Here is a 12,824-nt window from a genome sequence, read left to right on the forward strand (position 1 = left end):
TGGCAGTACCATCTGATTTAAAAGGGCAAGGCAGATGTTTTCATGCTCTCTTCAGAATTTTCCTGTGGACACAAAAGTGAAGAATTAAGAAAGGGTGGAAGGAGCAGGGAGAAGAGATGTCTATAGTGAAATGTTTGAAATTTGGAATCTCATTGGATGAAAGGTCAAGGAAGAAGAACTAAAGGAACTTTACAAAAAATCTTAAATTCATGTTTGGAAGTCATCACCATAGTTCCATGCTCTCCTCTCAATCCATGTTGTTATAACCTGTGCATCTGTGTGGTCCATGCCACTTGGAAGTATACCTCTTTGTGAAGGACGGCTCTTACTGGCATACTCTTGTGCCTCTAATTTACAAACAATTGCAGCAGATTAGGTGGTTGGATTTTGGAAAGCTGTTCAGGAATCTACAACCGTTTTAATAAGAAACATCAATGACCTACTCAGTTAAGCTTTATGAAGCTACCATGTTTTTCATTGCAGCTTCGTGTACTCTTAACTGTGTTTGCCTCTCAACTTTTCCATGTGTTCAATGTTTCTGGAGTTTCGTAAATTACAGCATTTTAGAGCAATATGCATGTTTTGAAGGGAAAAGGTGTTCTTTCCAAAATTCATGGGTTTTGCTCGAATTTAGACCCCTGAAGTTCACTAAGGCCCAGTTTAGAAAAATATGGGAATGTTTGATAAATACTTGAACCAATCCTGTGACTGCAATCCAAGGTAGTTGAAAGAAATTTCACCGTCAGTTTCAAAGAAAACACCTGAAATTAAAGGTGGTGATTCTGAGAGAACATCGGACTCAAACCATTGCCTCTTTTTCCCTCCTAGGTGGTGTTTTTAATGATCTTACAACCAGCCCTAGATTGGCCCAACTATTGCCTAGAGTTGTTCTCTACCTATCAGAGCAGGCCATACACAAAGGCTGGGATAGCTATTGGATAGTGGATGGGAAGTGGTGGACTAGAAGGAGAAAATCTTGCTGCATACCTTGACCTACTTTTACCATACACCCTTTGCTTGGCATGTCAGGATGAAGATATAGGGGAAAGGGTTACAGTGAACAGATTCTTTCCAGATGAGTATTTCTTGCATTCTGCTCTACTGTTAGCTCTGTGTTTGTTCTTCCTTCAGCTCTGGGACTGGGATATGTGGATGCGAATGCCAGAGCAACGGAAGGGCCGAGAATGCATCATCCCTGATGTATCACGTTCATACCATTTTGGCATTGTGGGGCTCAACATGAATGGCTACTTCCATGTGAGTAACACACCTAGACCTACACAGAGAGAACAAGCACCAGCAGCTCCGCCGAGCAGACACACGGTGTTCTCCTTCTGAATCCTGAACTGTGGCAGTCTGTTAGCATTCCCTTTTGATGTCTCAGGGAAATTCACAATGTGTGTTTTGTGACTCTGAAAAATAGTAACAAACATGGTCACTGTTCAGCTTCTCACAGCCCCTGACTACCCCTAGCAAAATCTAACCTTCACTTGTTTATTAAAATATTTATTTATATACCTGCCTTTCTCACAGGCATCCTAGAACCCAGGGTGTAGGGAAGAATCTGTCTGCCCTGCTACATGAGTGAGCATTCATAAGGATGATAATTAAATGGCAGCCTCTACCTGTTCCACTCCCCATCCCAGCACTGGTATTTATAGTACATGGAGGTTCTGTTAAGGTATCGTGGCTGATAGCCACTGAAGGATTTGCCTTGAATTTGTCTAATCTACTTTTAAAACCAAACTAAACTAATGGCCATTACTTGTATCCTATGGAAATGAATTCCATGTGTTATTTTCTCTTTAAGTGGTGAACACCTTCCTTTGTCCACCATCCTTATCGGGTGCCTTCAAATTCTAGGGTTATTCTCACTCTTCCTCTGCAATGCCTGTTTCTCTATGTATATAATAATAATGTCTTTAATAATTGTTTCCACAATTTTATCTGGAATAGACATCAGGTTAACTGGCTTGTAATTTCCCGGATCTCATTTGGATTCCTGTTTTTTTTTTTTAAGTCACATTTGCTCACTAATAGCCCCCTGGAACAGAAGTTGATTTTTAACAGCATTGCATATTTTTGTCAGGAGATCACTAGGTATGTACTCTCAAGACCCAGTAATATTGCTTCTAAATTTATTCATTAGCTCTCTAATATTGTCACCTCTGTTTAACTTTGTTCTTATGCCCTTTTCAAAAAACAATAGCTCTACTTTAGGGTAACTACCCTGTATTTTGTACAGTGAAAATAGATCCAAAAAATTCTATTTCTCTGCAATCTCTGCAATCTCCCTGCCTTGGCAATCTCCACCCTACTTTGTTGTCCCCTTCCCATCTCCCTGGCTAGTTTCCTGACTGGATGAACTTCTCTGGATACCCATTTACAAGGCAAATAGGGCTGAGCTACTTCTTCATACCCAGCTTGAGAATCTGGTTCATCTTTTAAATGAGGAACGAGAACAGGATTTGATAAACTTTGGTTTGAGTATACCTACATTAGAATCCTTCCTCTAATGGCTGCCTGTATCATGTGCAGTTGCTCACTATAGTGTGGAGGGGGGCAGCCTCCTTACAGCTACAATCACTGTTCTGGAATGCATAATCCCAGGATCCCTGCTTGCTCACTAAGTTCTGGCCAAGTCTAAGAAGAGATTCTAAAGGGTTTTTGTTCTTTTTTCTAGGAAGCCTATTTCAAAAAGCACAAGTTTAACACTGTCCCCAGTGTACAGCTTAAGAATGTGGAGAGGTGAGTGCAATGCATGCATGTGAGTGTGATGCCCATCCTAGGCTTGTTTGAATCTGAACAAGCTGCATTCTTGTTCATGCACCTGCCCAGCCTGGACTTGCTCACTAAAGGCCTCTGTGCACATTAAAGTACATAGATTGGGTCTAGGTTGCTCCCCCGCCCCATGTCAAGTGTAACACAATCACATGAGTTCTGAGTTCTTCTCAGTTCCTATACCTGTAGTGCCTAGTTAGAATCAGGACCACAGTTCACATGGAGAAGGGACTTCAGCCTCCTCCCTTTGTGTCATTTTCTCAGTATGAAGCAGTCTGAAGGGAGCACTCTGGGCCTGTTGGAGAAAAAAATCCCCAGGACTGTTTTCAGGTTGATAAAGTTAATGCTAATCATCTTTTCCACCCAATTTTAGTTGTCCTCCCCCATATACTTTCCTCTACAAGTGCTTATCTATTCCAAAGTCATCTCCTATTTATAGGCCCTTGTGTGAATCTAGAGTATTCCATGGCTCACCTTCCATCTTTCCTAATTTTCTCCTGTGCTTTCAGTTTTTCCATCTGTTGAGCAGCTTGGTATGCTGCTGAACCTGAAGGATATAAGTCATAGGTGTCCAGTTGGGCATTACTGGGTTGCACCTGCCCCTCTGACTCCCAAGCCAGACTGTGGGTATTCCTCTGCTAGTGTCCCTTCTTGTCTTCTCAAAACATATGCAAAGAGCAGGAGAAAAGAATCTTGGGGGTGGGAGGGCCCAATGGATTTCCCAGGGGCTCCTGGGAAATGTAGTTCCCACGAGGCCCAGGCAACGCAGGCAGGCTTCCGACCTTCTTCTCCGGCCTGCTCCTTTCCTAAAAGTAAGTGGGGGGGGTGCAGGGGGGCGCCATGGGGGGCGGGGGGGGGGGGGCGCAAAAGCTAGAGTGTGCACCAGGCGCACTCTGGTCTAGCTACGGCTCTGCTCAGGGGTCTGCAACCTGCCGCTCTCCAGATGTTCATGGACTACAAATCCCATCAGCCCATGCCAGCATGGCCAATTGGCCATGCTGGCAGGGACTGATGGGAATTGTAGTCCATGAACATCTGGAGAGCGGCAGGTTGCAGACCCCTGTTCTACCTAAAACGTTCCCCGTACAATAGGAACAACAATCAAAAACCAAAAGGTGAACTGCAGACAGAGTTAACAAACAAAACAAAAAGTACTAAACCAAGGGACAGGACAAAATGAACAATTCATACATGCTAAACAAGGTTTAATCCCAAAACATAATAAACAACACAATTAGCACCAAGCCTGCAAATGCAGCTCTGAATGCTATGCCCAATACAAGAATCCAATCAGAAAAGATGAGCTAGAGACAACAACCATGTATCACTGTGTGGAATCCAATATATATCAAAAGCCCAAGTTAACCCTGAACGAGTTCACCAGTCATTTCCCATTTCATGGGATGCTGGTCCACTTCTTCATTTTTTTTTCATCACTTGCCCTTGACTTTTCAAGGAACAACACCAGGAAACCAATTACTGTGTTTTCCTGAAAATAAGACAGGGTCTTATATTAATTTTTGCTCCAAAAGATGCGCTAGGGCTTATTTTCAGGGATGTCTTCTTTTTTCCCCATGATTTTGCGCCCCTTACATGACCAGATCAGCTGCACCGTGGAATCTGTAACTAGGGCTTATTTTTGGAGTAGGGCTTATATTTCAAGCATCCTCCAAAAATCCCGAAAAATCACGCTAGGGCTTATTTTCTGGGTAGGTCTTATTTTCAGGGAAACAGGGTAATTCATGTGTTTCTTCCTAGCGGGCTAAATTGCTCATTTCATATTCTCTAATTCTTAGCTCCTAGCTCCTGATTGTTCATTTTGTCCTATGGCTTGGTTTAGTGCTTTTTGTTGTGTTTGTTACCTCCTACAGTAGGGCCTCCTACAGTAGGATTGGAGACTTTAAACATACCTGCAGAATGCCTTCTCTGTTACTACAAATCTGGACCTTGATGCGCAATTGGAACTTCCTTCAAATAATAATTGTAACAATCTCTCTTTTTTTATCACACAGCTTAAAGAAAGATGCATATGAGATTGAGATTCATCAACTGCTCAGGTAACTTGCATATCAGGTAATGATACATGTCTTGTGACTTTGCAAAATCCTGTCTCTTAAATGAGGGAGGAGATAGAACCATCTAAGAGCTGGTGAATAGTTCTGGTGAACTGTTTGTTGGCAGGCAGTGTCCATCTCGTGATGCCTTTCCTCTTGATCAGTGTCTCCAAGACTACAAATATACATATACTAAAGCAGTGGTGGCGAACCTTTGGCACTCCAGATGTTATGGACTACAATTCCCATCAGCCCTTGCCAGCACAGCCAATTGGCCATGCTGGCAGGGGCTGATGGGAATTGTAGTCCATAACATCTGGAGTGCCAAAGGTTCGCCACCACGGTACTAAAGTTTGATTTCCAATTGTAAATCAAGTGTATGCATGGGAAAAAACAAGTGTGTTTTCAGATGGCATAATTCAAGGGTACAAAACAGATATTGGAGACTTCTTGTCCAACATTTTTTGGGAGACATCCAGTGGTGGGATTCAGCAGGTTCACACCACTTTGGCAGAACCGGTTGTTAAAATGGTGCTTGTAAACAAACAGTTGTTAAATTATTTGAATACTACCACCGGAACCAGTTGTTAAATTAATCTTAATACCACCACTGGAGACATCTGACAAACTAAAATTTGAATGACAGACAATTCTAGGCCCATCCTGTAGGCTTATAGTATGAGTTGTTACATTTTTGAAAAATTACAGATTTGCAGTCTTTTTAAAAGATATCATTAAATACAGTTTCTACCAACTTCTCAAAGCTATGTAAGATTTCTTGGATTGTCTCTTATGCCTGTGAGTATGCTCCTATATTGAAATCTGTTGATTTGTATCCTCCTCTTTCTTCCTTGTCCAGTGAGGCTGAGGTTTTGGATCACAGCAAGAACCCCTGTGAGGATTCTTTTGTGCCAGACACAGAAGGAAAGGTCTATGTGATGTATATCAAGATGGAACAAGAAGCAGATTTCACTACCTGGACTCAGCTTGCCAAGGTAAGTTCCAATCTTTTTTTCCATCCTGTGACACAGAATGTAGAAGATTCCATCATTATATTGTATTAGTCCCAAGCCACACATGATTTTAAAGCCAGAAAACACCTCCTAATGGCAGCCTCACTCTTTCTATATTCTTGTGAGGTCAAAGGATATTTGACTGCTGTTGACCCAGGCTCACTGGTACATTGTTTGTAACCTTTTCCCTACTCTTAGTGCCTCCATATCTGGGATCTGGATGTTCGTGGGAACCACAAAGGATTGTGGCGGCTCTTCCGGAAAAAGAACCACTTCTTGGTAGTAGGAGTTCCTGCCTCACCATATTCGTAAGTGGGGATAATTGCATCCTCAAAGGCTACTGACCTTCACTTTCTGACCTGTTTGGGGCCAGACTACTCAATTGGGGCAGCTTTTCTCCTTGTCTTATTCTAGTGTTTCCTCAGTTGGCTGTCTCTTCAACAAGTGGGATTGATGTGATGGTTCAGCAGGAAGCAGCACAGAAACATCTAGTTGAGCACCAAGTCCACTGTCACGTTGTCACCTCCACTCTCTGCTGTTGCCTCTTCCATCTTCTCTAAAATTAAAAAGCAAAAGTTGTAGAGAATTTGGCAAGAGATTGGAGCATAATTAATCATTCCTGTATTTAGCATAAATACATAGGGATGCATTCTGTGTAATATTTCACCGTGTTTGGTGGAAAGACTGTTCTTTGGCATTAAAATTGATTTTTCCAGCAGTATGCATCACATACTTCACATATGATGGCATATTCACTTTTTCCAAACACAAAGATTATCTAGGAGCTGTTTTTCATACTCAATGTTTCATGTGCTCATTTTCATATTATAAGACCTTCCTATGTGCTATTTTAATTTTAGTTTGATATCATGGTAGGCCTCAACTGGAAATGTTCACAGAGTATCTAACAATACTGCTGGCATTGCATAAAACCATATAATCCACAATGTGGTTCGCACACTTGTCTCATTTTAACAAGAACACTTTGGAAGTTGTTTTGAAATGTGTTTAATGCACCATTTTGAACACTTGGCAATCAGTTAGGATCTGGTGAGAACCCGAATTTTTCACAAGAGAGGAGAAATTGGATTATTTGATTAGCTTCTTTATGTGCTGCTAGTGATGATTTAGCCCTTCATCTGATTCTGAAGTGACTGTGGGTATTTACCAGGGCTACTTCAAGAGACCCTTGCAAAAGGCAAATGGCTTGAAATCGTTGACAGTAAGTGGAGGCAGTGATTGGTGAAATAGGTGGATAGGAAATCACACAGGATGTGTAGTCATAGACTCTCATGAGCAAGAGAAGAGAGACCATTGTGTGGTGCTACCTTGTCAATTCCACTGTTTCTGGGTAGAATGGTTAACTTCCCTCCATCTTGTATCTCCTGGTCATTGGTCATCTCCTTTCTCTTCTTCCTCCTTTCTTTTAGATTCAAGAAACCTTCATCAGTGACTCCAGTCTACATGGAACCCCAAGCCAAGGATGAGGCACCAGGTCCGATAGCAGCAGCAGCAGAGCAGACGTGAAGCAGAACTTGCCGTATTGTTCGGATCGCCTTATCTGTCTGCTGTGGGAAGAGAGGCACAGGCAGCCGTGAAGCACCACGGGATCTGTTGTCATTTTGTCTGAGGGTCTTAGAAGTGGGGGGGGGGGCAAGGCAGATAAGCTACAGGGCACCCCCTGCCCCGAGCAGTTGCCGACAAGCTTGGATTAGTTGCCCTGGGAAGGCCATAGCAGGCGCCATTTAGTATTTTCCTATGCCATTTCAACCATAAAATTTGTCTCATTTTTAACACTGATGCTTTACTAACTGTGGCCCCCTTTCCCCAAATTGGGGGTTGGGCCAGAGGGAGCTGTTTGAAAGGGATTGGTTCCTTTTTTTAGGAACTCCTCCCATATGCTGCTTCAGGATGTTTTTTTATTTATTAACTCTGTGTGGTCAGCATATTTCTGCAGGCTGTTTTGGCTTGCTTGTATTTCTGGTGGTTTCCAAAATGGGTATTGTGATGCAAATCAAATCCCCTGAAAGCATCTGGGGGCCATTCTGTGAAAAAGATAAGTCAGGCTACCTGCAGCTTCACTAATAGGCAGCCAAGCAGATAGGTCCCCTGCACATTTGTGTAGATGATGGAGGCTGTAACGTCAGGATGCAAGCCACAAAGGCCCTCCATGTATTGGCACTGTTGAATACCATTCTGGATTGTCCATCTAGCTTCATTCTCTTCCCTTCCCCAGTTTGTGTCAAAGGGGCACGCCATGCAAGAAAGGGTCCTCCTAGGTCCTGGCTTCTCTCTACCCAGTGGGTTTTCTTGACAAATGAAGGCAACTCTTCCTAGCTTGTGGAATGAATCAAACTGGCAGCAGCTTGCAAAGACCAAGGGTATAGGCTTGTTATAGTTACTGTTCAGTGGCTGTAGTTTGTGGTACTGTACAATGTTCAGGAAAAGGCAAAGGACCAGGTAGAAAAAGTGCCTTGAGCGAGCAAGTGGTAGTCTTTGAAGGTCTTGGTGGCCATCCATTCATAAAAGTACAGGTGAAGAGAAATGCATTAACCAAAATGTTTAATGCTGCCTGTTTCTTTGGAAATGGAATTCTCTGGGTTAAAAAATTCCAAACTCAAACTCAGTTGTCCCACCACTGGTCTTGTGTGCAGATGAACTGTGGCAGCAGCATGTCACTTCATGGGTTGTTGACCTGATTCTCAATGTTTCGTGCCCAGGGAGGAAACTTGCACATGACAGAGAGCTAAGAGGACTTGGGTCTCTTCTCCTGAGTCTGCCATCCTTGTTGTTTGAGGCTAAGGTTGCTGATGCTGATCCCTCAAAGAGCAGGCTTATGTGTGTACATCTTGGGAAAGATCAAATCCTTCAGTTGTTCTGGATTTCAGTTTGGTATGGAGGTCAAGGAAAGGGGCAGCAATTCAAGGACAGAAGGGGAGCAGAGGTTTCCTTTTCCATGCAGCTTATTCCATCAGCAAATAACAACTTATTCATCTTCAGTTGCATCATGTTTCACTGCAGGAAAGTCAGGTCACACAAGCTCTTCTTCCTATCTCCCACCCCCAAAACCCCACTGTGATAGGAATTTTTTACTAGATACTGTGAAAATTAATACAGGGCCATTCTGCATGTTTAAGAACAGCTCCCATTTGTTCCCCATACTTCACCACAACAAGCAGCATAACATGGTGGAGCCATAGGTACTATAAATTGGCACTTAGATGTTCCTCAGCCAACTAACATACCTCAGCACAAGTTGTTTATATTCCACTCAGACCTGCATAGAACAGTCTTCTGCAGGATGAATGGGGGCCAGATGAGAGTTTTGTCTATCTTATAATGAATGAACTGGTTCTCTTCACGAAGCAGCTCATCAGTGGACTAATAATTAAGTGATAACATGGTGCAGTTTTTGTTTTGTTTAAGACAATGCCACTCAAATTAGGAGTGCAACTTTTTGTCAGGGGAGTAACTTATCAACCTAGCTCTGCAAGGCCAACCACTTGAATGATCTACAAGTATGTTATACATTTGGTAACAGGGAAGTTTCAAAGCTATTTAGCCTCCAGAGCTTTTATTCACACACATCCCATTCACTGAAATTATTTCAGGAGCTGAAATTATTTCAGATTCCAAAGAGGTAATTCTGGAATCTGAAAATATGTTTCTTTAGTAAGAGTTCAGGAATTGTAGGACTCCAGGCAGTGAGAGAGTCTGGTGTGTAATATCCTCACTGTGTAAGGTCATAGAGACTTGATAATGAAGAGCAGAGATTCTTCAGAGAGGCATGTAACTACAGTGATCTGTTGGTTGCTTGCCATAGTAAAGTACTTGCTACCTACCCAGTATGCAAAATTGGAGGGCTTCACGGCTATCAAAAACAAGGATTCCTTGTCTTCAAATGGGGCTTTTTCTGTACATGTGTGTAAAGATTCATCAGCGTGGCTTACACAGCACCGGGCATCCTAGTAGTATACCATTTTTGCTAATCAGAATCAGTTTGCAAGAAGGAATTATTCTAAATGGTTTTCTGTTACACTAGGTGGCTGAAGAAGCTCTTTGATTCTAATATTTCCTTACCAGCTTCACTTTGTTGCTCTCTCTAGTGCAGCTGATGTCAGCCATTGAAAAGTTGAAATTGGTGGTTCGATCGACTCTGGCTGTGCCCCCATCAAGTAATCCATTAACTGGCTTAATCCATTTCTAGAAAGATGCTTTTTCATCCTCAAAGTCAGTCAGGCTGTATGCCTCTGCTTCATAGTTCTAAAAGCTTAGTTCTGGTGGTAGATACAGTTTCAGCCCTGCCCAACCAAATGCAAAACATTTTGTAATGCTGTCATCAGAGATATCGTGGAAACAACACCATGTGAGGAAAACTTTTATATGTATGCAAAGAATGTACTTTTATGAGGCTGGGGAGTTTTAGTTTAGGGCTGAAACATATTTATTTATAAAGAAGAAAGTGGTGAAAATACCTGTTCGGTGATGTATTTTTCCCTAGTCGAAAAGAACAAACATTGCAGAATAGATAAAGCAACTTGTAAACCCCTTAGATTTTGTGCATACTGATAATGTTCCCTTGCAAATAAAGATACAGTCCCAGTGCATTTTAAATCAGCTGGCGTTTTAACAGCACTGGAAACCCATTGTGCACTCTGTAAATGGATGAGGTCTGTGCACTTATCTCTGACGAGGAGATTCCAACGGAACAGACTTGCCTTTCTCTGCATTCCACTCAACACTTGGTATCTTTTGCATGCTTACTGTCCAGGAGCTCTCATGGAATTCAGTGAAACTTATTGCTGACTAAACAAGTAGGATCAAGTCCTTAAGTACAGAACAAAAATGGCCTAACTTAATTCACTCTTAAATTTCTCCTTGTGCTGCTGTTTTCTTATATATAGTCCCCCTTGATTAAGATCACCTTGTTCTTCATCCAAAATTCACAAATCCAGGGATTATGCACCTCTGCTCTGGATCTGTACAAGCCCAGCAGGAAATGGCATTTAAAAGCTGGTTGTTTTAATACTGTGGCTGATTACACACTGCTGCCCTGCACAGCAAGGGAACATTTCCTTCACAGCAGAGATTTCTGTGTAGACTGTGCTGAAGTTCTAGAAAGCTCTGAGTTTAGCGAGAGCAGGCAAACTCCCAATATTTTCCCTCACGTCGGGGTTTCTGTTCCTTCTGGTCACTCTCTCCTTGGCTCCCTACTGAGGGAGGGACAGACAGAGAACTGTCAGAGGGAGAAGTAGAGGAGTGGGGTGGCAGCAAACAGCAATAGTGAGGGAAGAACTAGGAGAGACCAGACAGAAGGATCCATGGGGCACTCAAACAGCCCATCAGTCTTCCACCAAGGCGAGTCTGCCTCCTCCCTCAGACAACAGCTGGATCTGCTGCTTTTGTTTCAGAAACACAGCAAAATCGATATAACAATATAAATATACTAGCAACAGCAATATCAATATTACAGCAATTTAAAGGGCTTTCACAAAGCCAACAATCTTGCAACTACCAGGAGCGACCCGGCAGGCAAGTCGGGCAGTGGGGTGCCTTCTCGCATGTAACTAGAGAAATGCAAGGAGACCCTACTGTGGCACCACTGCGCAGTGAAGAGCCCTGAGAAAAGGGATCCATGTATAGTAGGCCATTGACTTCAGTCCTTGCCATTGGGGTTGCCATCTGGGAGGAGCATTTGGATGACAAAGACTTGGAAAACTGTCACACCATACTCCCCAATCTCTATGATAAAACCCTTATAGAACAGGAGAATTCCTAAACATCATTGCAGAACAGAATCCCCACCCCCCACCCCGTTTTCCTCCTCCTGCTCCATTGGGTGAAGGTGGGCCCCAGAGCAGTGTAGGCAGGAGGCTGCCTACCATGGAAGTTAACCTGGTAAGTCTACCTGCCACTTAATTCAGCTGTAATATTTCCAGCCAGACCCCCACTGAGGACAGAGTGCTGGATAAATTCTGCTTGGTCTGATCCAACCCATCAATATTTACGTCATTACAAGATCCCACAAACTGAAGAATTGATCCCAGAATCGGGGCAGCTGGGCAGATCATGTGGTTTATTTTCACAGTTGATTTTGAGTGCTGTATGGAGTGGTCCCATGGGGTTATGTTGGTTCACAGCACCACCTGTTATGAGCAGCTGTGCATTTCAGTTTCTTTGCCTCCCTGGGCATCCTGTACTGAGATGCAGGTACTTCATTTCTGTCTTGAAATATCTGGCATTTTCCAATAAAATTCTGGAACCAGTGGGGCATCTTCTAATATTTTCCCACCTGTTACCATTTCTTCTGGATTTTCTGCAGGTTCCCCAGACTATCAATTTCAGTGCAAGACATTAGAATGTAAAGCTGCCAGCCCTCTGTGGTATCTGATGTGGGGTGCCAGCAGTTCAAGCTCATGTCAGCTTTTCAGAGAATGTTTGCATCTGGGACTGGCTGCTAGTTTAAAAATACTTCTGTGGGAGGAAGCCCCATTGCGTAAACTTGCATGGGATTCTGGTTAGAATGCTCTCTTTATATTTTTGTTGCCTTTTGGCTCTCTCTGTACTCTGGCTTTCTTTTCTTTTCCTGGTTTTTCCTATGGTTCCTCTTTCAACAAAGAAAAAAGAAATGCCACTTCAGGGGCTGGCTGCTCCTGGATCTCCAGGAAGAGCCTTGCGTGCTTGCAGCTGGGGATGCATGAAGGAAGGCTGCACTGGGGGTCCAATTGTTATTTTTCCAACAATAAAGATGGCCGAATACGTCCTTTGATTTTTATGTTTTTGTCCACAGTAATTTCTTGTACCACAAACAAAAAATCACCTTTGACCAGTAAGTCTACACCCCTATCTTTTGTTTTGTTGGGGGGTGGGGGGAGGGGTTGCTTGTATTCTCAAACTTCTTTACCGTTTTTAGGTATTTGTGCCTGCTGATATCCTCAAAGGATTAACTCTGTGCCTCTTCCATTATTTTCCTAGT

At 42.9% G+C, this 12,824-nt stretch overlaps 1 protein-coding gene across 3 annotated transcripts in view; it reads left to right on the plus strand.

The window, feature by feature from the left end:
- POMGNT1 (protein O-linked mannose N-acetylglucosaminyltransferase 1 (beta 1,2-)) overlaps positions 1-12,623 on the plus strand; it is a 37,232-nt gene extending 24,609 nt beyond the window's left edge. For all 3 annotated transcript variants that reach the window (XM_048496614.1, XM_048496615.1, XM_048496616.1), the window contains 6 exons: positions 1,132-1,257; positions 2,684-2,748; positions 4,794-4,838; positions 5,695-5,830; positions 6,047-6,156; positions 7,279-12,623. In XM_048496614.1, coding sequence (XP_048352571.1) covers positions 1,132-1,257; positions 2,684-2,748; positions 4,794-4,838; positions 5,695-5,830; positions 6,047-6,156; positions 7,279-7,375 — 579 coding nt within the window. In that variant the 3' untranslated portion in view covers positions 7,376-12,623. The remainder of the gene's footprint in view (positions 1-1,131; positions 1,258-2,683; positions 2,749-4,793; positions 4,839-5,694; positions 5,831-6,046; positions 6,157-7,278) is intronic.
- The last annotated feature ends 201 nt before the right edge of the window (positions 12,624-12,824 follow it).

This window comes from Sphaerodactylus townsendi, linkage group LG05, assembly GCF_021028975.2.
Source record: "Sphaerodactylus townsendi isolate TG3544 linkage group LG05, MPM_Stown_v2.3, whole genome shotgun sequence".
Classification (NCBI taxonomy): Eukaryota; Metazoa; Chordata; class Lepidosauria; order Squamata; family Sphaerodactylidae; genus Sphaerodactylus; species Sphaerodactylus townsendi.